General features: G+C 47.8%; 1 protein-coding gene across 3 annotated transcripts; it reads right to left on the reverse strand.

Annotated features, from left to right (window-relative positions):
• Window positions 1-342: 342 nt before the first annotated feature.
• On the reverse strand, window positions 343-21974 carry TENT5C (terminal nucleotidyltransferase 5C). 3 transcript variants are annotated; one of them, XM_088022319.1, is made up of 3 exons: window positions 21886-21974; window positions 20105-20227; window positions 343-6072 (listed from the first exon to the last, which is right to left on the reverse strand). In XM_088022319.1, the coding sequence occupies exon 3, from the start codon at window positions 6046-6048 to the stop codon at window positions 4873-4875; it is 1176 nt and encodes a 391-aa protein (XP_087878445.1). In that variant the 5' UTR covers window positions 6049-6072; window positions 20105-20227; window positions 21886-21974; the 3' UTR covers window positions 343-4872. The 3 variants fall into 3 exon arrangements, with proteins under 3 accessions (XP_087878445.1, XP_027957738.1, XP_027957737.1); XM_028101937.2 differs by lacking the exon at window positions 20105-20227 and having other exon boundaries at window positions 21886-21970; XM_028101936.2 differs by lacking the exons at window positions 20105-20227; window positions 21886-21974 and adding an exon at window positions 21162-21266.
• Between the last annotated feature and the right edge of the window lie 358 nt (window positions 21975-22332).

Genomic DNA, 22332 nt, shown 5'->3' on the forward strand with positions numbered 1-22332 from the left:
AGCTCCAGAGAATCTAGTCTTTAATGCCGAATCAAACAAGATGCCAGCGAAGACAGAGTCCAGCTGATGTAGGCATTAGCCGAGAGGCTGGGGTCAATAACGTGGCTCAGTTTAAATCAGTCAGGCACCCTGGAGAAGAGCCCAGATATGAAGGGAATTATGGCCCGAAAGGTGAGCACACACCTCTTCCCCCAGAGAAAGCACCATCTCCCAGAGAAGTATCTAAGGCTGAGAATGTTAATAACTGACCCCTCCCCCACCCCGCCACGAAACAGGTTTTCTGAAACCTAAAACAGGTTCCACTGTTGAGGAGACACAAAGAAATGACCATAACAGACAAGGTTTTGGGGTTTTTTAAATATATCTTTATTTCTCAAACTCAAAGCTTTATTTCATCAACTTCTAATACAGTTTGCATTGACAAGTGATTTCACCTTCATCACATAAGAAGGTCAGTGACCATCACACCAAAGAGGAAACCTCACATATCTTAGGCATCACTAAGAAATTAGTATTTCGAAGGCTATGCAAACCCAGAATAACAAAAAGCTTCCAATTCAGTCTAATAAGTATCTTACTTTTCATCTATATTAATTTGGAAATTACTGGATAAAAACTCTTAATTTTCCAAAAGCAGCTATTTTTTTTTATCCTTTGGGGGCTGGGGGGAGACCAGATGGCTTGAGTTTTAAAACGCCCATATATCCATATTATTTAATGACTTCCTCTTTAGTGAATCGTCTTCTCACCTTCCTATACAAACACACGTGACAATTTGTACCAACTCTCACCAGCCCAGGCAAACCTCCAAGCGTTTTCTTTAGTTTACACTTAAACTATTTTTGAAAAAGTGATAGGTAAACAAGATTTAGAACTCACCAAAAAACAAAACAAAACAAAAACACATTTTCTTTCCTGATGCTCACCTTGGGCAGTCTCCATAAGCAATCCTGAAAAGTCGCCAGGTCTTTTAACACACATGCTCCCTACGTACCTCCCTTGGTCCTCTGAATGTAACTGGCTGAACTGGAATAGGTTCCAAAATCAGCTGTGACATTCTGGTCTCTGCCAGATTAAGGATCTGGATCTAACCCTGGCAAATGGGAGTTCTTCACCTTACAGAATCCAACCGAAGGGCTCTCCTTCGTAGACAGCCCCAGTCAGACACCCAGGAAATCATGGCCCTGGGGAGCTACAGGGTCTCTTCCCACAGATGAATAACTATCAATACCTTTGAGCTCTGAATGTAGGTGCATCCCAAAACAAGGCTCCAGTACCAGAAAGTTCACTAGAAAGGAGGTATTCCTAAAGTGAAGAAGTTGCTCTTGAGTGGCACCATTTCTCAAAGTTAACAAAGCAGTGCTAGTTAAAATCCTAACCCACCACGAAGGTAAGGAGCTAATGCTTGCAGGGAGGCAGAAGGACGAGCTGATTCAGGGCATTAAAGATTTGATTATTAATAGGTCACCACAAAACATGGGTTTACACACAGCTCGAAGTGACTCAAATCCCCAGGTGTGTTAAGGTGTGTCTGCTTTTCAACCAAACGATGAAATAGTGGGGACCATGAAATATATGTGCCTGGCTAACTGGCAAATTAATTGACCAATATAATAAGTGGAGCGCCTTTTGGAGTACCCTTTTTGAGGTACTCAGACTGGCAGTGGGCGGGGGGGGGGGGCGGAGAACTGCCCACCAAACCACATTAGCACACAGCAGGGCCCCAGCATCTTTCCTACCCAATTCGCCCCGGCTGCCAGGTGCTCCCAGGTGTGGGCCGCACCCCAGCCCACATGCACTTAACAGGAACCCTGATTGGAAGGTGTCCATGATAGAGACCTTAGTTTCAGAGTTGAAGTTGAGTGAGGAATCATGTCTTACTGCCAAAGTAAAATTCAAGGGTGAGACTGAAGCTCAAGGCCAGGAATTCAGGCTGTGCCTTTCTGCCAACACAAGGGGAAATGGTACTGTTTTAATCTCACTGCTGGTCAAATGGATTCCAAGAAGCAGGCCAGGAAAACAAGCTGCATACTTGCAGAGAGCATCAGAGAACTTCAGAGTCCTGAAGCAAGTGAGACTGCTTAGATTTATATTAGAATTTGTACTTGAACTTTAGTGCCCTTGACCACTGCCAAGTTTCATGTTACTCAACACACACAAAAAAAGGAACCACAGGTCTCGGTACCATTTCAGGGGACCTGGTGCTTGTGTGAGCTGCATGAAAGGCAGGTTTCAACTGGAATTTCCAAACACCTGAAATTCAAGGTTACCTGATCTATTCTGAGGCCGGCAAAGGCCTTGTAGAGCAGGTAGAGACACACTGGACCAGAGTGATGTTTTAAAAGCTCAGCTTTGGTCAGTGCAGCCTTTTACCCCGATGGAGGTTCTAGAACACGTGTCTACTTTCAAACTCCAAAATGGCGGGGCTGACTGAGAACTTCAAGTGAACAGATTGCACCAAGATGGTCATTGTGCAATGGTGGTAAAGAACTAAGGGGGTGCGGGGGCGGGCAGAGGGGAGACTGGGAATTTCTAACAACTTCTGGGCTTCCCTTCATCCTCAGAAGAGGACTAGTACCAGTTAGCAAAATATATATATATATATAAGCAGAAAGAACTCCAAGGGCAAAGTGGAAATTTAATTACTTGATGTGGTTCTGATTCTATCTTCATCTGGAGCCTCATCACCCTGGTCCTCAAGCCTTCTAGTAGGAGCGATACTGACTGACTTCTGTTAGCAAGTGCTTATATTGGTGGCTTCATCACATCTCAAAGTTTTGGTTAATCAGATCTGTCATTTTTGCGCAAAGATGTTGCCATTAGACCACAATGGCAGCCTTTTAATGTCATGGATGAGCACATAGTTTTTAAAGTTGGGATTCACTCTTCATTCCCCCCCTTTTAACCCTGAAGCATGCTGGCCCCCCCATCAATATAAAGGCCTAGACTCAAAGCTAGTGCGTTCAAATGTAACTATGGTTCACAGGCAAAGCAAAGCTGGTTACTTATACACAGAAGTGGCTTCTATTCACCTAGTGTAACACAACATGGATACCAGCTGAGCCCAGGGGTTCAGTCACACCCAATCTGCTTTTAAGAGGACCAAGACATCACATTCCCCCAAAAAACCCTGAAAATACCATCTTCAGAAAAAGGAAAACCATGCATTTTCTGCTAAGCCTTTCTGCATTAAGGTATCTTCATTGTTTAAAGCAAGGAGAAAGGAAAGCAATCACTCAGGGCTTGGGATTTTTTATGGCCACAGGAGAAAGAAAAAACCAGGAGCGTGGATTTGATGAAATCACTTTACAGATCAAGCTGGTTGGCGATACTGAGTTCCTCTGCTCTCAATACCCTAGAGTGATGCTTTCTAAGAGATCCCACAAAAGTCTTCAAAACACAAAATTCCTTACCTAAATCGACTGGGAAAGCAGTAGCCTAGAACTCTCCCATTTACCGAGCTTGCTTTAGACTGGAGATTAATACTGTTTTTCTTCTAAAGTGCACAATAGAAACAAGTATGGTCAAATCTACCAGAATAAGGAAGGCCATTCTCCATTTACTCCATTCTTTCCTGAATCCACCAGAATTAATCATTGCAAGGAGCCCCGGCAGCTCCCGTGCGGCACACCAAGCCCGAATGAGTGCTAAGCCTCTACCTCGCACACAGCACAGGGACAGAGGGATTGGTTCTAGAGCAATCGTAAGCCAGGGGACTCTGCCCACAGCAGCAGGTCATTCCACAGGTCATTCCTTTCTACTGAAAATCCCAAATTCATGTGGCTGCCCAAAAAAAGCCTGGAGAAGGAAATCACTATTTTTTGAAGAAAGAACAAAAACAAACAAAAAATAATCACCGAAGGTATTCCAGAAAAACAGCTTGTTATCCTTGGAATGTGACCAAAATGGGTTTCCAATTAAAACATGGGAAGACCCTCTCACGTCAGTTACTATAAGGGCTCTAGACTCAGCACAATCCTTAGTCTTAGGAAGAGCAAAACTAAAGTGATGAGCTGCTGAGGGAGGGAAAAAAACAAAGTGTCATTCAATAAGAATTCTTTAAAGAAAAAAAAAAAACTGAACATTCACGTTTCCTATTTACAATCACCCGCTCCCCGACCCCGCCACCGCCACCACAATTCTGCTTTAACATTACGTTCCACATTTTATTTTGTTTTCAAGTTACATTTCAAGCAAAGGTCTTTTTTTTTTTTTTTCCTCAGCAATATCTCACAATTCCTCGTGAGAGCACAGCATCTAAACCATAAACCACTGTCAACCAGATCTCAATTCTCCAGCTACCAGCTTTGGTTTATTCATGAAAGAAATCCTCAGCTCTGCTAACAGGGAATCAACGTAAGCAATTCAGTCCCTTGAACAAAAATGAAGTCACGAGACCACTCTCATGTCCACCATTTTCTGCCTGGCTAAAATTGGTACAAGAAAATAGACTATAACCACAACTTTCATAGAACAGCTGAGAATCCCTTGTGAAGGCCAACAGAGCCTATGCTAGGCTTGGGTGAGAAGAGATACTGCCCAAGCATTCTCCCAGATTCCATTAGCACACAGAGCTCCAGTCTCCCCGTGCGGCTGTTTGGAACATGGCATGTTAGTGTCTGTCTTGGAAAGATGTGGATAGGCCGTACTTCCTATAGCATTTTCCAAAGTGGCACTGGAATAATGGGTCCCTTTAGGGTTGGCTCATGATACACTGTAGACCCATTCCAATGGGTGCACAAAGAAAAAAGAGCAGAATCAGAGCTGAGTTCCCCTTTAAAAGCCAAACACCTACATCTAGAAGGAGGCTCCCCTACCTGAGAGCCCTTGCCCTATTGGGGTTCCCACTGCGGAAGCCCTCAGGTCTCAAGGTTAGTTACAGGGCAGCCAGGTAGGGTACGGCTGGCTGTAGGTGACAGGAGGATGGGCAACATAGTAGTTGTTGAAGTTGCCATCACTGACGTAAGGAGCTGGCTGGTAGTAACAGGTGACGTTGGTGGCGTTGGGGATGATGTTCTGCTCTGCCAGCACGCGCAAGGCCAGGAGGGAGATGAGGTTCAGGGTCTGCCTCCGCTCGTGCCCCATGAGGCACACGGTGCTCTCGTTCACTACCCTGCGAAGGATCATGAGGTAGTCGTACTTGCTCCTCTCTTCCTCGGCAAAGTGGTTTTGAAGGTAGGTCTCCAGCTTCCTTTGCTGTTCGAGGATGTCCGGGAAGTCGATGAAAAACCTGGAGCACATGTAACGCTCCAGAGTTTTGATTTCTTCCTGGTCTGTGGGCCGGAAGTCCCGCACAAGGAGGTTGCTGTACTTGAGCAATCCCCCGCCCCTGATCTCTTCGGGGTTCTTGGTGGCGATCAGTCTGTTCTGCAGGTGGTCGAAGGCTTCCTCGAAGTCCCCGTACACGCTCTCCCCGATCACCGTGGGGTGGACGTGCTCAGAGATGGGGCTGCTGGAGCAGTCGTAGAAGAAGAGCAGAGAGTCCAGGATGATCTGAAAAGAGTCCACGCTAAACTCAAACTGGCGCCGGATGGAGTCGACGAATTTCAGCTCCACGTTCCTCCCGTTCTTGTTGGAGAGGGAAATCAGGCTCCAGCGGTCAGTGTCCGTGCAGACCTTCACCAGCTTCTGGACGTACGCCTCCTTCAGGGTGACCGGGCTGATCTTGAGCTTGTTCACACCCTCTGGCAGGAAGTTCAGAAGGGAGCACAGCACCACATCTCTGACCAGCTGAAATTCTGCCTCCGTGGGAAGAGCCACGTGAAAGATCAGGTCCAGGTCTTTGCAACCCAGGCCGTTGTCTTTGACCAAGACGTGGCCCGCTGCGGAGCCATTCAGCCGGACATCCTGCACTTTGATGCCTGCCTCCTCCAGCTGGCCACGCACGGTCTGGACGATGTCCTTCAGAGTTATCTCCAAGGTTGGGAAGTTGCCTCGTCCGTGGATAGGTACAACCTCGGTCAGGACCTCATGCAGCCGGCTAACCTGATCCCAGTTGAGCACGCTGAAGGACACGCAGTCCCTGGTATTGCTGCTCTCCTCTGCCATCTTGGGGAGTGTTCTTGTGGGGAACTGAAAGTGAGGGTGCAAGAAACAGAGTTAGGATTTGCTTCTACATGGCCAGGCAGCCCGAGGGACTCACAGCAGATGCTCAACAATCTCTGAATGTTTTCCCACACAACAGCGACAACGGGTGCCTACTGCTGGGTGCTGCTATGAGGGTTACACGGATGTGTGTTGGGGGGTATGTGCACGGAGTAAGGACAACATATACAGAAACCTACCCTCTGCTTCGTAATTTTGTTTTATGTGGGGCTGGTTTCTTTGTTTCACTTGTTTTGTCTGCAAGAAGGTGGTCTGTGTGAAGGGAAGTAGACAAACTTCTTAAACAAAGTCACCTAAACACGTTCCTCCATCGAAGGCCTACAGGTTGGGCCAATTTTCCTTGTTCTTCATAGAATTACCTCTCCTGCCTTTGCATGCCTACCTCCACCTTGAACTGGGTGCTACCTAAGCTACCACCCCGACCCCCACCCCAGGAAAAGACTTCCTTCACTCCATGAGGAGATGAAGATTCAACTCTGGGCTGCAACCACACCGAGGACAGGAAGTCAGATCCGTCCTGTTAGAACCAGGTACACGGATATCTTGTTAGCAAGAACCCCACGTCCTTTTCACTCACGGGAGGGGTCTGCCCTGTAACCAGCACCTCCATTATCCAGAGTGGGACGCCAGGGAACCGTCTGGATGACAAGATTCCTGGCAACAAAGGTTCAGGTCAGCCCTACGGTGGATCAGCTCTGTCAGCAAGAAGGGCCCTCCGCAGCATGTGGGAAACTTCCTCGGGGCAGTGTGATCTTTTCACTGTATTTTGAAATCGAGTACCTCCAGGCTACCTGAGAATCAAGTGAGCTCTCAGTATGAGGAGCAAAACATTCCATCTCATGCTTCACTTGCTAGAACCGTAGTTACACCAAAGTAATCTTCAACCAAGTGATATGTTTCAGAAAATAAAATACAACAGATCCCTGGAAATCCTAATGTGTAAAAACAAATACTGCTGTATTAGAAAGTCAAGGTGCTTGTGGATCCACGTGGGTCAAACATTAGCTAGACAGACGTAAGAGCAGAAACAAAATGTCAAGGCGCTATCCTCACCCTTCAGGGCGAGCACAGAGTTTCCCTGGCCCCTTCACCTTCCTGACTTGCTAGGCACACACAAAACCCATCCCAACTTCTGCAGTTTCACTGTTTGGAAACCACTGCTTTTGAACGCACATCCGCCATCACTGTCCTGAGATTCCAGCGTGGGTTTTAGGCCTTGCACTCGTGCCAGGGATCCTCGCCTGACATAATCGCTCAGAGGGATGGTGATGGTTGTCACTCAGTGTTGGGGGGCACCACTGGACACCCCGAGACAAGCTTTCCAGGAGCCGGCCATCAAGAAGGTGGGTGAGAACACAACACAGCAATAAAAGGCAGTGTGTGGTAGAAAGAAGATGGAATATAAAGGTAGAAGAAAGGCAACGTGTTCCCTTGACTGGAGTGAACAAGAAGGCCACAGAGGAGTTAGTTCACTTACAGGGACAGAAAGGCAACATGAGCTCTGGGCTGGGATTTAGGGCCAGAAGGCAACATGCAGCCAAGACCTAGTGTATCGTCCAGTCTGGCCACCAGACACCTCTCAAGCCGGAGCACAGGCTCCCTTTGGTCTGTACATTAAGGGGTTGAATGTGCTTGGCCGGCAACAGGACGGGTGGTCATGTGATCCCAGCAGGCTCTAGGAAGACCAATCTGGGGCTTCTACGGGCTTCTTCTGTGCTTGCTACGGAAGAATACTTGCCAAGGGGCAGATAAGTTTCCCTTTGAACCTGTTTGGATAGTGTTAAAAAGCTCTAGGCTCTCTAGATCATTCTACCAAAGCAGGCCTAGGTTAAGGATAACAAGCAAAATTTGTGGCGAAATACTTCATGCTCACTGTGACTAGCATTTGGCTTCACGTCAGACTTGGGACATAGTTCTAAGGTGCTCTATGTACATTTGGTTCTCTGTGGCCCTTTTATGATCAGCATACAGTACACTGTGCCTATTACACAGGGCACTGCACAATTAAGTCCAAATGACTACAAAGCGGTCTGGCTCTAGCTTTGTTTTGAGATACTGCTAAACTATGATTTGGTGACACAGATTTCCATCAGGTATGTTGATCTCCCTATAAAAACACAACCTTCTCTCCCTGTGTATCACCTGCTATTATGCTTCCAAGTCTCATGTTTATGATACAGGTATGAGAAGTCACAGTGACAGAGGAGCAGCAAGTGAATCGACACTTGGAAGAGAACGAACAACTAATTTTAAGAATATCTCTAGGAAGAATCTCAATAATGTTGGAGAAGAAAATAACTATAGGAATGACTTTTGACTCGTGCCTTTTTTTTTTTTTAAAGGAGTTGTGAGAAAAAAAAAAAAGTTTCTAAAATTAAAGTCAGAACTACTCCCACCTTTAGAACAGTAGTTCTTAGAGAAGGAACATCTAACACCAGTGGGAACGTGATGAAAGCTATCATGCCTTCTCCAGGGAGGGAGTGGGGAGAGAAGGGGAGGTCATAAGCAGGAGACCTTTCCTAGATTTTTAAATCTCTAAACTTGCAGGAGGTTCAAAGTTAGAATCTGTTTTAGATTGAAAATCTGTAAGGTTCGTATGGGAGGAGGGGCAAGAATGGCCAGAAGAGTTATGAGAAACAAGGGTGATGTACATATTAGCCCCATAAGAGGTATTTTGAAGCCACAATAATCGAAACAGTGTGGTATTGGTACAAAAAGACAGACTGTTGGAACAGAATTTTTAAAATCTAGAAATAAAATCTAATACATGGGGTATTTCATATATAATAAAGGAAGCATTTCAAAATAATAGAGACAAAAAGTTTAGACATGTAGATGAGTTATCTACATTTAAAAAATAAATAAGGCGACTCCTTGTCTTGTGCCAAACTAAGATCTAGATGGATGAATGAAAGACCCTGAGAGTCCTGGGGAAACATGGAATTTATGCACACAAATGTACAGTAGGCAGTCCTTTCTAAATAACATAAAACCTAAAAGTCAAACATTTGATACAGAAAAATAAAAATATCTACATGGTAAAAACACCACAAAGAAGGCAGAAGAAAACACTAGGAAAACATTCGCAACGTGAGGCAAAGTACTTATTTTATTAATGAAGAATGAACTCCTACAAATCAGAAAGACTAGCACCCCAACAGAAGAAGGGACAAAATAATACCTGAACAGTGGCTCAGATGCAGAACACATTCAACCTTACCTTAAGGTATGAGCATATTATAATTTCACTGTATCACTCTTACCTATCAGATCGGCAGAGATCAAGAAGCAGACACCTGTTAGCACACTGCCCATGGGTTCTCTCTGAAGAACAGTGTGGGACTCTCAATGTTAAGTGAATGTGCTCTTTATAAATCAATTCTACTTTTGGGAAGTCTACTTTTCTACTTTTGATTTTATCCTGTGGGTATACTTGCAAGTCTGCGCAAGGGTATTTACTGGAGAATTATTTGTAAAGCTACAGAGTCATCAATAGAAGGTGAAATGACTTAATGCATGTGTACAACAGTATACGATTGCATGCAGTTGTTCCCAAAGAATGGACACAGCTCTCTATCTGTAAGAATGTGAAATGCTAGTCGAGATTTATTCATAGAAAACCAACTGTGCGTGTGTAAAAGCACAAGCCCACGCTTGCACATTTATACAGATCTCTGGAAGGAAACACAAGTACTTCGGCCTATACCAAACACCCCCTTCTAGACCGGGAGATGGGACAAAGGAAACTTATTTTATCCTTTTTGAATAGAGAACCTACACATGTATTAATTGAAAATAGTTAAAATCTTATGAGCCGTATCTGAAAATCTTTACCCCATGAGCCTTCTAACTCATCTGCTACCTTATTTAGTTCTTCCAATGCCTTTCCTATCACTCCCCACCATCTCTTTGTCCCCAAATCAAATAACACATAGAAGCTTCCCCTCCAGGCCTTAAATGTGGATCTCTAGGGGGTAGGCAGGGGAGGAGGGACTGTTTTTCCCCTAGAATAGCTTTTAGTCGAGTTTCTACTTCTCTGTTTAATAGAAGACGTCCATTGTTTGTCAAAAATCCTCCAGACTTTCAAAATAATGGATAAGCCATCTCATCTAGACCCTTTCAATGTTTGTTATCCCAAAGTGGTTTTTTGTAGTTTTATAAGAATTGCTGTTTCTCATTTCAGACATATGATAGTGACCCTCATGATGCTGTTATGTTATCAGTTACGGTTGCAAGAACCTTAATAAATGCAGTCAACACTTTACCAGGAATCTAAGATGTCTGTGTTTGGCATCTTGTGTGCTAACTTCTTCTGACATACATGTGAACAATGGAGTTAACTTTTAGAAAAAAGTAGTTCATATAAAAGCATGGTGTGGAACATGACAAATGACCAATCCATGGTGTAGTTCTTAATTCTTCCAGTTTATCATGACTTAGATACGGAAGAGCTCAAGCTACTGAAGGCTCAAATTTAGGCGGGGTTCATATTCAGTGCTTAGCCCATTAGAAGAGCCCAAAATAAGTTTCGGATGACAATTACAAAGGAATTCTTTGTTTTCTCTCGCCTAAACAATTTCTAATATCAAAAGTATATTTTTTTTAGTGACCCCAACAAACACTGGTATTACTAGAATAAATCCAAGTCATAGGCCCTGAGGGCTTAGATAACACACCAGAGCTTAGTGTAACAGTTTGAGTTTTAATTAACCGCTTGAGATCAACATTGATATAATCTGCATATAAAAGAATCATGTGAAACACATTCTCATCTCATGAAAGGGACAGGTTAAAGGCAAATTCTAGTTAGCAGAATTAACAAAATGATGACTAGAAAACAAAATTAATATGAAGCCTGGTAAATTCAAACTAGTGTTTGATTTTCCTTTTACTGAGAAGGAAGATTCACTGAGCAGACTCGTTGTATTTTGCACAGCAGAAGCTGGGCAAGGTGGGAACCAGGATTACTCACTGATTTGGTAATTCAGGCACCATTTTATAAGTGAGGATGACCAACTGCCTACTCAGTTCAAAGTACTTAATCTCCTACAAAGTTGGACTCGTGATGACTAACCACCTCAGGTGCCCCTGAATTCCCTTTTCTTCTACCATCTGGCTACAGCAGGAGGGTAGAATGCACACACTGTAAGAAGACAGATTTGCAGGAATGGCAGCAAAAAGTGAGAGGAAAAGACTGACCAAGCCCAAAGAAGAATAAACCAAGCTCCCTAAGGACAAGTTCATGTCTAACTTACCTTTGTTTCCCATGGCCTGCACCAGAGGCCCTCAAAGGCAGGTTGACCTGAAATCCTATGATTAAGCCCTAATTGAAGAAAAAAAAAAAGAGAGAGAGAGGAAGAGAAAGCCATTTCTAGTCCTGCTTCCTAGCTTATCTAGAGCCCAGAAATAAGAGTGACAGAGGCTCCGAAAGCCTGAGGGGACTCAAGGCAGGCCAGCAGGACAGGCAGGCAGACAAGCTGGAGATGAGCATGAAGAGCCTACGTAATACTTCTGGGTCTTAAGGTCAAGGGCCTAGGTCAAATCAACACTGATTCCTATTTATACCGGGTATTAGGCATAGACACTGTCCACAGGGTTCTCAGTACATGTGGAAATGTCCATCTGTGAAGTTAAGGACAGTGTATATGTAAGTCTGAGTCTGCGATATTTCACGTGAAAGCTCTAGAAGCTACTGTCCCAAAGGTTTCATGGAAATGCTGAGGCGTGAACAGAGGCTCTCAGCTATGGCAGCCCTCCATCCCCTCCAGAGACAACTGAGCAACACCCTCTTCCTCTGACCCTGCTGGGGTTTAAGAATACAAAAGAAACTCAAACACATTTCAACATTCCTTTGATGACAACATTTCCTTTTACGGTTACTGGATGTTACCTCAAAAACCTGGACCTTCCTAGTAACACTTTCCAGGCTCAAGGTAAGAGACCCAGCCATGGGCAATGGACCAAGCCTGGTGACAGACTATGGGAGGTGTGTATGCCGAGCAAAGACATTTGCTATCCCCAGCTCCGGGCTGAGAGGGATAGTATTGCACGCGAGGCAGGCATCTTCCACACAAACTCTTCCCCCTCCAGTATACCACAGAGGGTACTTTCAAGAAAAAGAAACTACTCACTGCATATAAAAGCCTAGAGAGTTTAAGCAGAAGTGAAAAGAGGGTGGCATACACACCATACTCTTCTAACCCACCAATTCTTTCAGCAACCTGAGGGAATGAGAACCACATTCCCTGTAAAATGAAGGTACAAACGTGTGTGCAAAAGAAAGGGTACTTAGCATAAGCCCCTTCACATCAATTCCCATTTAATCCTCACAAGCACTCCGAGGAAGCTACAACTGTCCCTTTTGCACAAATTAAGGAATAAAGATCAGAAAAGCTTACATGAACTGACCCCAGATCCTCAACTCTAGAGCGAACATTCAAACCTTTGGAACTGGCAACGGTCCCCACCAAGCTCGCTCCGCCACTGGCTGGGTGGGAGGTAGGGTGAGGGTATAGGCTCCTGCTACAAGTCCACAGGGGCACAGTGCCCAGTTCTTGCTGTGACCACAGTGATCTCTTCCATACAGAGATTGTATTGGTCCTAACCAGAAAAGGAGAAAGTTACCCCTATAACTGTGACACTTTATCTCCACCACATACACTGAAAACAGCAGAGCTTGAACTAATCACCCTTTATTGCCTGCTTTAGAGCAGATTCCAGTTGAGCAAAGGACATGAGTCAGTGCATCTTCGAGGACGCCAAGGTGTCTTTAGAAGTACCCCTCAGAGAAGCACCAGAGACGGCAATTCACTGCCCATGGTATGGGAAATCCTATTTCTCAATGGGGAGGCACATCAGCTGTTTCATAGTCTAAACATCTTACCAATACCATCCACTCAGAAACCACTGACTACCTCCTTAGAAGCTCCAGCAGGTATTAGCAGGTACATAGCCCTCCAGGCCCTCTTCATCGGGGGAGAGACCAAATGTGACCAGTTGTCTAGCCAGGTGCCCTAACATGAATCACCAAACTCTATCTGATCCAGCTTTATCCAGATCAACCCCTCTGATGTGTACACCAACACTACCATTATCCCTACTTTACAGGAAAGGGGACCGGGGAACAAAGTGGTTATACAAAGTGTTAACTGTCCAAGGATGCCTGCCAGGAAATTGGCACAAATGGGACCGAGGGGCTTTCCTAGGAGGTGGACAGCTTGGGTGCACGTGTTGGGTGCGGGTAGGGCTTGGAAGATAAGCTAGTTGCTCAGGTAGTTGTAAAAAGTAGACAGCAATAAGTGGAGGGAAAGAGGTGAAAGGTATGAAGGGTTTTTATAGGACGGCGGGAAGGAAGGTGGCTAGATGAGCTAAGGGCCCCGAGTGAGGCGGGCCAGATGGCAGGTGCCGGAGGCAAGGCAGAAGCATTCGGAGCGCGAGTCCCTCACAGCTGTCAGTACAGAGACCCTCTCCCTGCAGATCATCATGGATTCGGGGATCCATGGCTGGATCTGGCTGGATCCACCAGAATGGAAGGTAATTATGTACAGAAATGCTAATCATTACGCTCAGGTTTGTTTTAAAGGAGCAGTGGCTGTGAGGTGAAGGCCCAGGTTGCTCCCTTTGAGGGAGCTGCCGGATGTCAGCCAGGCTGCCAGGCAGTGGTTCTCAGAGAGCGTGGGGACAGTTGCGGGGATGCGCTCTGCTGGCTGGAAGATTGGCAGTGTTGATCTGCTGATAAAGCAACAGAACAGGACACTCTGCAGACAAGAGGGCAACTTTTTAGATCCCAGAAACTGATAACCCAACCGGAGTTGCAGACAGAAGGTAGGTAAGTTCGCAAGCAGTGATGGGCACTCCTCGGGCGAGCTCGGGGAGGGAGGGGAGCTGGGACGGCACTGAACACAGAAGAGCCTGGCACAGACTGACGAATGCACACATCACACCTGCCACCTCCCCAACTGCACAGCGTTTGGCCCTTGAGATGCCTACGCCCCCGAGAAACAAGCCGGGCACGCTGGATGACCGTGGACTTGGTAAACGCAGCACCAGACCAGCGGGCAGCAAGGAGAAAAACCGGCTCAAAGTAGATGTGGCCTTCTGGAGAGAAATCCTCCCTCATGTCGACTGTGTGGTGAAGGCCAGGAGTTATGGAGGACCAGGGGGCAGCCTGAGGAAGCCTTTGTCTGCCCAGGCCCCGCCTCCAGGGGGGAGGCCACATTCTGGAGACTCCTCTGCCCCCAAACACATGGAAATGGTAGAGATAACCGAGACATGCTTTTTTGTTTCACGTGAATGTCCATGGAATAAGAGTTTACGTTAGCAGACAGCCCAAAGCAATCGAACCAGGTAAAATAATGTCTTGTTTATGAAAAGGCCAGTAAAATATACTGTGAGTTAGCTTTTTCTAGAACACTCACAAACACACGCTGCCTCCGTTCAAAGAAACAACAGCACCGTGCTGCAGAACTCTGCCCAGAGAAGACAGTTCTAAGTCAGCCACACAACAGATCCCGCAGCTGGCCTGTTCCCACTCTCCGCTCGGTCATGTTCAGCCAGAGGTCTCGATCTATTTTCCCAGGGTTATCAGGAGGTCCTAGCCACTGAACACCCATGTGCGCCACAGCCCCCAAACTTGGTGTGATTCCCACGGCAGCCGGCGTGCTGCCTCAGCGGAAGGAAAGGGGTGTCCCGGACTGAAGCAGAAGCGGGTCACCAGAAGCCAGGGCCGCCTGGCTCAGCACCATGCTTTGAGTTCGAGGGGCCCTCCCAAGTTCTCCCTTCCCACGGATGCCCACAGACGGTCTGAATGGTTATCAGAGATTGGGCTCTGTCCACAGACACCCGCCCTAAGAGGACTCCAAACAGCACTTTCTCGTCTTTCAAAATAGGATGCTTGAGCAAGTGTGGCTGGAGAGATAACGGTGGAAGAGCTCATGCTGTGGCTGCAAAACAGCACAAAACAGAATCAAAACACGGGCCCAGATACTGTAACAGGGACACCGCAGAGGTGCACATGCTTAGAGGAATACCCAGAAATTGTCGCAAATGTAAACGTTAACAAGGTCAGGACATGGACATCTTTAGATGGAAGCTAAGCACAGAAGTCTTGATTTTTCTGGGGTGTCAGCAATATTAAGTGCTACATACACCACTTGAACTGGAAATAATCCCTGTTGCAACTTGGCGCCCCACTTCCTCCTATGAAATGCCTCTTTCTAAATCAGAGATGTTACTGGTCTGACTCATTTAAAGAGATCGCCAGAGCCAGCCCCCACTCTTTTAAAGACTGACTAGACTGAGAAAAATAGAACGATTCCTAGGAGGCTGTTTACCATAAGGATGGCTAAGTTTCCGTACAGTCCACGGGGTCTAAGGGTTGCCAGCCCCCAGGGTCTATCAAGTATCGCACACCACCTAACCCTCCAGCTTAGAACTTGGAGCAGTCGTCAGGTGTCCAGAAGGAGGGCCTCAGTTTGCTGTCCCATCCCTAGCAGCATCCCTGGGCCTTATCAGGAAAGGACCAAGTTCAAGTGCAGCACTTATCATACTTTAGACACACACACACACACACCCCATTCACATATGTCTAAGTGTGAGCTGGCCTCCATTTCTGGGAGGATGCTAATTATGCACAATTCCATCCAGGTTTTAGGTTTGCATCCCTGTAGCAGGCACCCGACCTCCAGGTCTGAGCATGGCCTCAGGCTGAGTGACACATCATCAGGCTCAGTGGCCCCTTTGACATTATAAATGCTGTGAAGAATGGCAATTTGGGTAGCTGGGAAGCACTGGGGGGTGGGGAGATGCCTTAAAGTGAAGGAGCAAGACCATGGGGTACCTATTTCTGTACCAACTGCACCGGAGCAGCCAAGTCACCCTGTGTTTGATGTTTTGACATGTGTGGAGCTGGGCAGGCCATGGATATGGCCCACTAGGAATGATTATCATTAAATTAGCAATACCAAGTCACGTGTTTGTCATTTGGCAGCTCACAGACACCTGTTGCTTGAAAGTTATTTCCCCTTGCAATTTCAAATGTCAGTTGTTGATATATTTTAATTGTTGATAAATTGCTTGAGCCCTGGTGCCCTGCCAGTGTCAGAAGATTTCATCTGCAATTCTTTGAAATTCTATTACCTGGTGATTATGTTCTAAGAAACTACAGAAAAATGAAAGAATGAGCACCAGACAAGGAATCAAATATCCTGTGTTTTAGTGGCAGGCCTGACTCACAGGGTGAATGCTTATCAGTAAGTGGGCTACGATGACTGAATTTCCTCTCATTCTTTCCGGTATCTGAGTGCCTACTATGTTCCGATCGCTGTTCTAGGAACTGATGACCCGTCAGTAAGCAAGAGACAAAGACCTCTGCCCTGGCTCACACTCTCCTTCCATAACTTGCGGCTGTTAACTCATGTAGAATCAAAACCGAAGAATGAGCCACTGGGCAGTTGGTCTGGACCCGTGCTGCTCAACACTGTATCCGCAAGCCTTGTGTGGCCCTTGAGCACTCGACACGGGGCAAGTCCACACTGAGGCCACTGAGATGTGCTGTGAACATAAAATACACCCCAGATTTCAAGAACTCAGTAGGAGGAAAAAAAAAAGGGGGAAAGTATCTCCTTAATATTTTTTATATTGATTACATAGAGATGTTAACATTTGCTATGATGGGTTAAATAAAATCATTAAAATTCGTTTCACCTGTTTATTTTTACTCTTCGATGTGATGACTGCTAGAAACTTAACTGGGGCTCTCCTATTTCTCCTGGACAGCACCGGTCGACTGGCCTTATCACAACGAGGAAACTGAAGCCTGAAGAGGTCGAGGCCCATCCTCAAAACCCAAGACAGGCCTCAGAGGCAGGGAGGAGGGGAGCAGAGAGACCGTGGGAGGCCCAGACACTCAGGACAGTAGCAGCTGAGCAAGCCCAACCAGGGCCTGGACACAGGGTCCACGCTCACTTGGTGTCCACTTCACCTCGCCTCCTGGATCTGCACTCTTCCTACCGCAGCGCCCGGCCACTTCCTCCACATGAGTGCCCCGATGGGCCGAGACCACGCAGGGTCAGTCAGCTGCGATGCCCACCTCCTCAACCACAAGCACAAGTCAGGGATAAATGGGGTGTGCTTGGGGGTAGGATGTAGACAGCCGGGCAAGGTGGAGGATGACCCTTTCTCCCACCCTCGTGTAAAGACTGGCCCAGGGGACAGAAGCACATGGTAATGTGAGGGAGCGGACGTAGTTCAAGATTCATGGATAATTTTGTTCTCAAAATAGGCCCACAGAGAGTGAATATGGAGACAGATATGGGACTTTGTTCATCCAGCGGAAGACTTGAAAGTAGAAACAGAAAACAAGGTACACGGCAGAGCTGTAAAGAGGTGAGTAATGAGATATGAAGACCCTCAGATGGGGTGACCTCAGGAGCCTCTCAGGAAGGCCTAAAGCTGGGTCATAATATAGTTTGGTGAGGAAAGAAGAGCAGTGATTTGTTCAAATATTTGAATCTGAATTCTGTGAGGCAAGGGAGGGCAATCAGGAAGACTCGTCCAAGGGAGGTGGAAGATGAACAAAAGGTCAGAAGGGGACAGGTCCTGAAAAGGAGCTCGGCTTCTGGAGGGATGGGCAGTTCCTGGGAGTTCTTCAGGTGGCATTCGGGGGGGCGGGGGGGCATGGGATGCAGAATTGGCCAGAGAGGCAGGAGAAGAGCCCCATACGGCTCTCATGGAGCTGCTGTCTACAGGCCCCTGAACCAGGTCAGTGATGGCAGTGGGAAACAAAAAGTGAAAAAGATAAAAGATCAGCAGAACCAGCAGCCGAGTGAACTGGAGAGAGAAAGGCTGAGCGAGCCATGTGAGGCTGGGGTTGGGGTGGATGGGCAGGAAGCGCAGGGTGGAAACGCTGGAAGAGAGCGGGTCTGGAGCTCAGCTTAAGGAGCTTCAGCTGCTGGCCAATTAGCAGGCGTGGCCCCTCAGCTCCAAGCCTACCAAACGGAGGCCACCATTTAGAAAAAGGCCCAGAAACCACCCGGCATTTTAGGCTGGGAGCTTCCCACCCAAACAGCTCCTGGCCCGTTGGCCCACCAAAATGAATCTACCTAAAGGAGACTTCCCTCGCTGAGAGAACTGGCAGTTGAATGCCCCAGATCACTGTATCCAATTCGCAGGAGCACCTTCCGTGCCCCAGGGCCTGCTCCGGGTGCGGGGAGAATTCAGCAGGGAGCACCGATCACTGCCTTCCTGGGGCTCACATGCCAGTGGCTAAGACAAATGAGCAAAATCTGAGTGCCTGTGCATTAGGACCCTGTCCCAGCTCCTCCTGCATCCAGAGCGCTTCCACAAGGCCTTTCTACATACCACTGCCTTGGCCTCCTCGGCACCTGGCACCAACTGCTACCCGGGAAGGACTTAACTACTTACTGACTCAATCACCGTTATCCAAGAAATAAACACTTTATGCAGTTTATAGTGACCAAGCCTCCAAAAGGCTCTGAGACTAAAAAAAATCTCCTCCATGGAGTTACTTAACATCGGCAATTATTTCTTCATATTCCTTTTTTCCTCTTGTTCCAAGAAGCTCTGCAAACAGTTCTGGGGCAGCCTAGAGGGACCAGCTGTACAAAATCTATCGATTCTAAACAATTCATAAGGCTCTTTCCTACATAGCTGGGTTTGCAAAGAGGCTTCGTTGAAATCACTTAAATTCCAAATATGAGCTTCTTTATAATGCACGCGGTGAAAGGATAAAAAGGCTTGAGACAGAAGTCTGGGAAGCATCACAAGAGATCAGAACTACTGCTGTACCCAACTGGCTTGTTTAAACACATGAGCATTTCTTTAGACACAGCGGTGGCTGCTTCATCATAATATAGCTTATGCCAGCTTGCCAGGCCACGGTCAAAACACCAGGATGGCACAACACATTTTTCTGTATTGTCTTTTGTGTACTTCAGTGACATCACAAAAAAAGCAATGAAACTTATCTAACCAGAGTAATGTTTTATCGCAAGTAACAGCTCAGATTCAGCATTACTTCCCCTTAACCCCTAAACACACACACACACACACACACACACAGAGTAATGCACACACACAGCCCATAGATCTGGCGTGAGACCAAGAAACCCAAACACGACAACCCAAGTTTAACTTAACTCATGAAACTAGGCTTGGGCTTCCACAACTTCTCTTGAGAATATAAAAAAGTTTTACCATTCAGAGCTCTTGGCTTGTCATTCTCTGGTGACTGGCCCCAGGCACACAATATCAGAGATGAAAGATGAAGACAAGGTACTACTTACTTGAGCAGTTTAAAAAACCGTGTCATTTTCTAACTTTGTATCAAATGTGTCCAATTACCGGCACTGGGAGAACAAGGGCACTACAGTCCACTCTGCATTATCTTTATTGCTAGGCAGTTCCTTGGATTTTCAGAAGTACGAGGACTTCTCTGTTCTTTGATGGGTAATGCAAGATGTGCACAATTTGCCCTGGCCTTGAACACTGGGGGCTGTAGGCTACATGGGGCATACTGGGAAATGCAGGGGTGAGGGGTTCTGTAACTCAGGATGGGATTTCCGTGAGCTGCTTATACTCACAGTACAGGCGAGCAAACCAAGGAGGGAGAACCACTGGTGCTCAGCTAAATCACACTCATCCTGACAAATAGGCAAGATCCACATCCTTACCTTCAGAGGTACCCCAACTTAATCTCTGGACACAAGGGAGGTATTGTGGAAGAAACTCCACATACAGAGTGCTGTGGTGAGCTCTAGGGTACAGACACTGTCATGAAATGAGGGACCTTTGTTTTGGGTAACAATTTAGAGGCCTCCTGGCTGAGAAAAAAGAAAGTGTGCCTATTTTTTTTTTAACTTTCACATGATGTTATGGGACTCGCCCTACAGCTACCTGAACAATTATATACAATATACCAAAACCTTCTTTCTAAAAACTCCTTATTGAGAATAAATGTACTCTAAAGATATGGGTATACCTTAAGACACAAGGTTTCAGTTATCTCAAGTAAAAGCTTGACTCCAGAGATATTAAGTTTTCCATCTTCACAAACAAGAATGTCAAAGGACACAACCCCCGCTGGTCCAGCCAGACCGCCTCCCTGAAAGCGAAGAGAAAAGTCAGCACTCTCTAGTCTCCACCCCACCCCCTTCAATGGTAGGGTCTCATGTGTGGGTCTCACTCCCTCAATACCTTTAGGGATTTAAGACACAGCACAATTCTTGGTAAGCGCTCCTAACCACCCCCCCACCACCACCACCCAGGCAGCCCCAGGCTGCCTGGCTTGCTTCCTTGTGGGCTTCCTTGCCAAGTTACTCCCCTGGAAAGGTTAGTGTAGCCAACAATGGCCAATCTCATGCCCCACCCCCGCCCCTTGGAGGGCAGCTGAGCCAAGCCAGGAGTCTACTTTAGAAGAATTTAATAATCTTTATTTCCTGGGGAGGTTCAGGTTCCTGATCCACCTACCAAATATCCTGAATACCAACTGTCACAATACAGATGATTACAACAGTCTTTATAAACGCTGACTGTAATAAGTGAACTTTAAAGCACTCCATGGCTTGCATGTTATAACTCCATTAAAAAAAAAAAAAAAAAGTTTAAACGGTAGCAAGTCGCTACCTAAGCCAAGGACTTAGCCCTGAAGAAGCCTTTCCTCCAGACAAAAAAGAGGGAAGGGGACTGAGCTGATCCCTCCCGTGAGGTCCAGCCTATCTATCAGGCGGTTCTAGCGGGGATGAGTGAGCTCTAATTCTCCAGAGAAACTCGCCAAGCTTCTCTCCGGAAGTCCTCCCTTACTTTGAGGTAGAGCAGTCTTGTTTTCTCTCCCATCTGCGTTCTGTGTTTAGGGGTACAAGCTACCAACCTGTACCGGTCAGGTTCGTCACCCTCCTCCGCCTCCCCTCCCTCCTCTTCGATCTGGGGCAGCCACCCGCCGCACCGCTAGCCCAGTCAACTCACTGTCAAGGCTTTTAGTCTACACGGTAAGCAAGTTTCCTTCCTAAAGGGGGAGGAACCAGGCAGGGCACAGACACCTTATTCCCGAGAAGTTTCCAAGAGAAGTGCAGCGCGCGGAAGTCACTCGCTTGGACCACTTGCTGCTCACGGTGTCCACAGTCTAGTGTGAGTCCACCGAAAGTTAGGGATCTCCGCCCTGACCTCGAAACCCGGGCTTGGCGCCGAGCCGGGGAAGCGCCCCGCCCCTCCCCTCCCCTCCCCTCCCCTCCCCGGCCTGATACGAGCCCCTGACCGCTGCGTCTCCAACTGCGCCTCCGGAAACCGCCGCATTCGAATTCGCGCTCGGCTGGCCTGCGGAGGTGTGCGTGCCCGCCGGAGCGCAAGCAAAGAAGAGGCGGCGGGGGCGCCGTCGGACCGGGAAGGGGCCGAAGGCCCCCATCGCACACTCTTCGGCCGCCCTGCCCGCCCCCGCCAGCGCACAGCCCGCGGGACGCGCCGAGCAGGAACTCGCCGAAGTTTGCCAAGCCCCGGTCGAAGTCTCTGGAAAGTTGTAGCTCCCTCTTGGGGCGTCTCGCCTGGCCCTCGGGGGCGGGGGGATGTGTGGGGGGGTGTCGTCGCCGGAGCGGGAGGGGAAGGGAGCACCGCGGCCCGGCACCTGTCCGAACCTCCCCTCTGGCTCCCCACCGGGCTCTGAGAAGACTTGAGCTCCGCTCGGCGGGGACAGACCCCCGAAGGCTGAGCGCGCGGCTCCGTGGGGCCGCGGCATCCTCGCACCTTTAGGGGAGGGGGCCGGGGACTCACCTGGACGGCGGAAGAGGAGATGACAGAGGCAGGTCCTTGGCGTGGGCAGCCCCCAGCAGGAGCGGCGCGGTCACTACAGCCCCCGGGCAGCCGCACCGAGTGAGCGGTCCTGCCGCCGCCCCCTCCGTTCTTATACGGCTTGACCACGCCCCCGCCCCCGCCCCTAAGCCTTCCCTCCCAGGGGAGCGAGGGGCGGGGTGGGGCGGGGCCAGAGCCCACGGGATCCTTCCGCCTGGGCGCTGACGGCGAGGGCAGGGCAAAAGGTGCCCTCTGATTGGCTCCTCGGGTGAATGGTTGCCGAGAGACGAGTAAACCTTCGGCGGCGGGAAGGGGCGGGGGGTGCTAAAGGAGGTAGCACTGCGCAGGCGCAATAAAGAGGGGCTGGGTTGACACCCCCCCCAACTTCGGAGTTATTGGGACTCTCTTCCTACTTTCCGCTAGGCTCTT

Source organism: Eumetopias jubatus, unplaced genomic scaffold (assembly GCF_037043125.1).
Source record: "Eumetopias jubatus isolate StellerSeaLion01/CBP00866 unplaced genomic scaffold, mEumJub1_p1.0 scaffold_4, whole genome shotgun sequence".
NCBI lineage: Eukaryota > Metazoa > Chordata > Mammalia > Carnivora > Otariidae > Eumetopias > Eumetopias jubatus.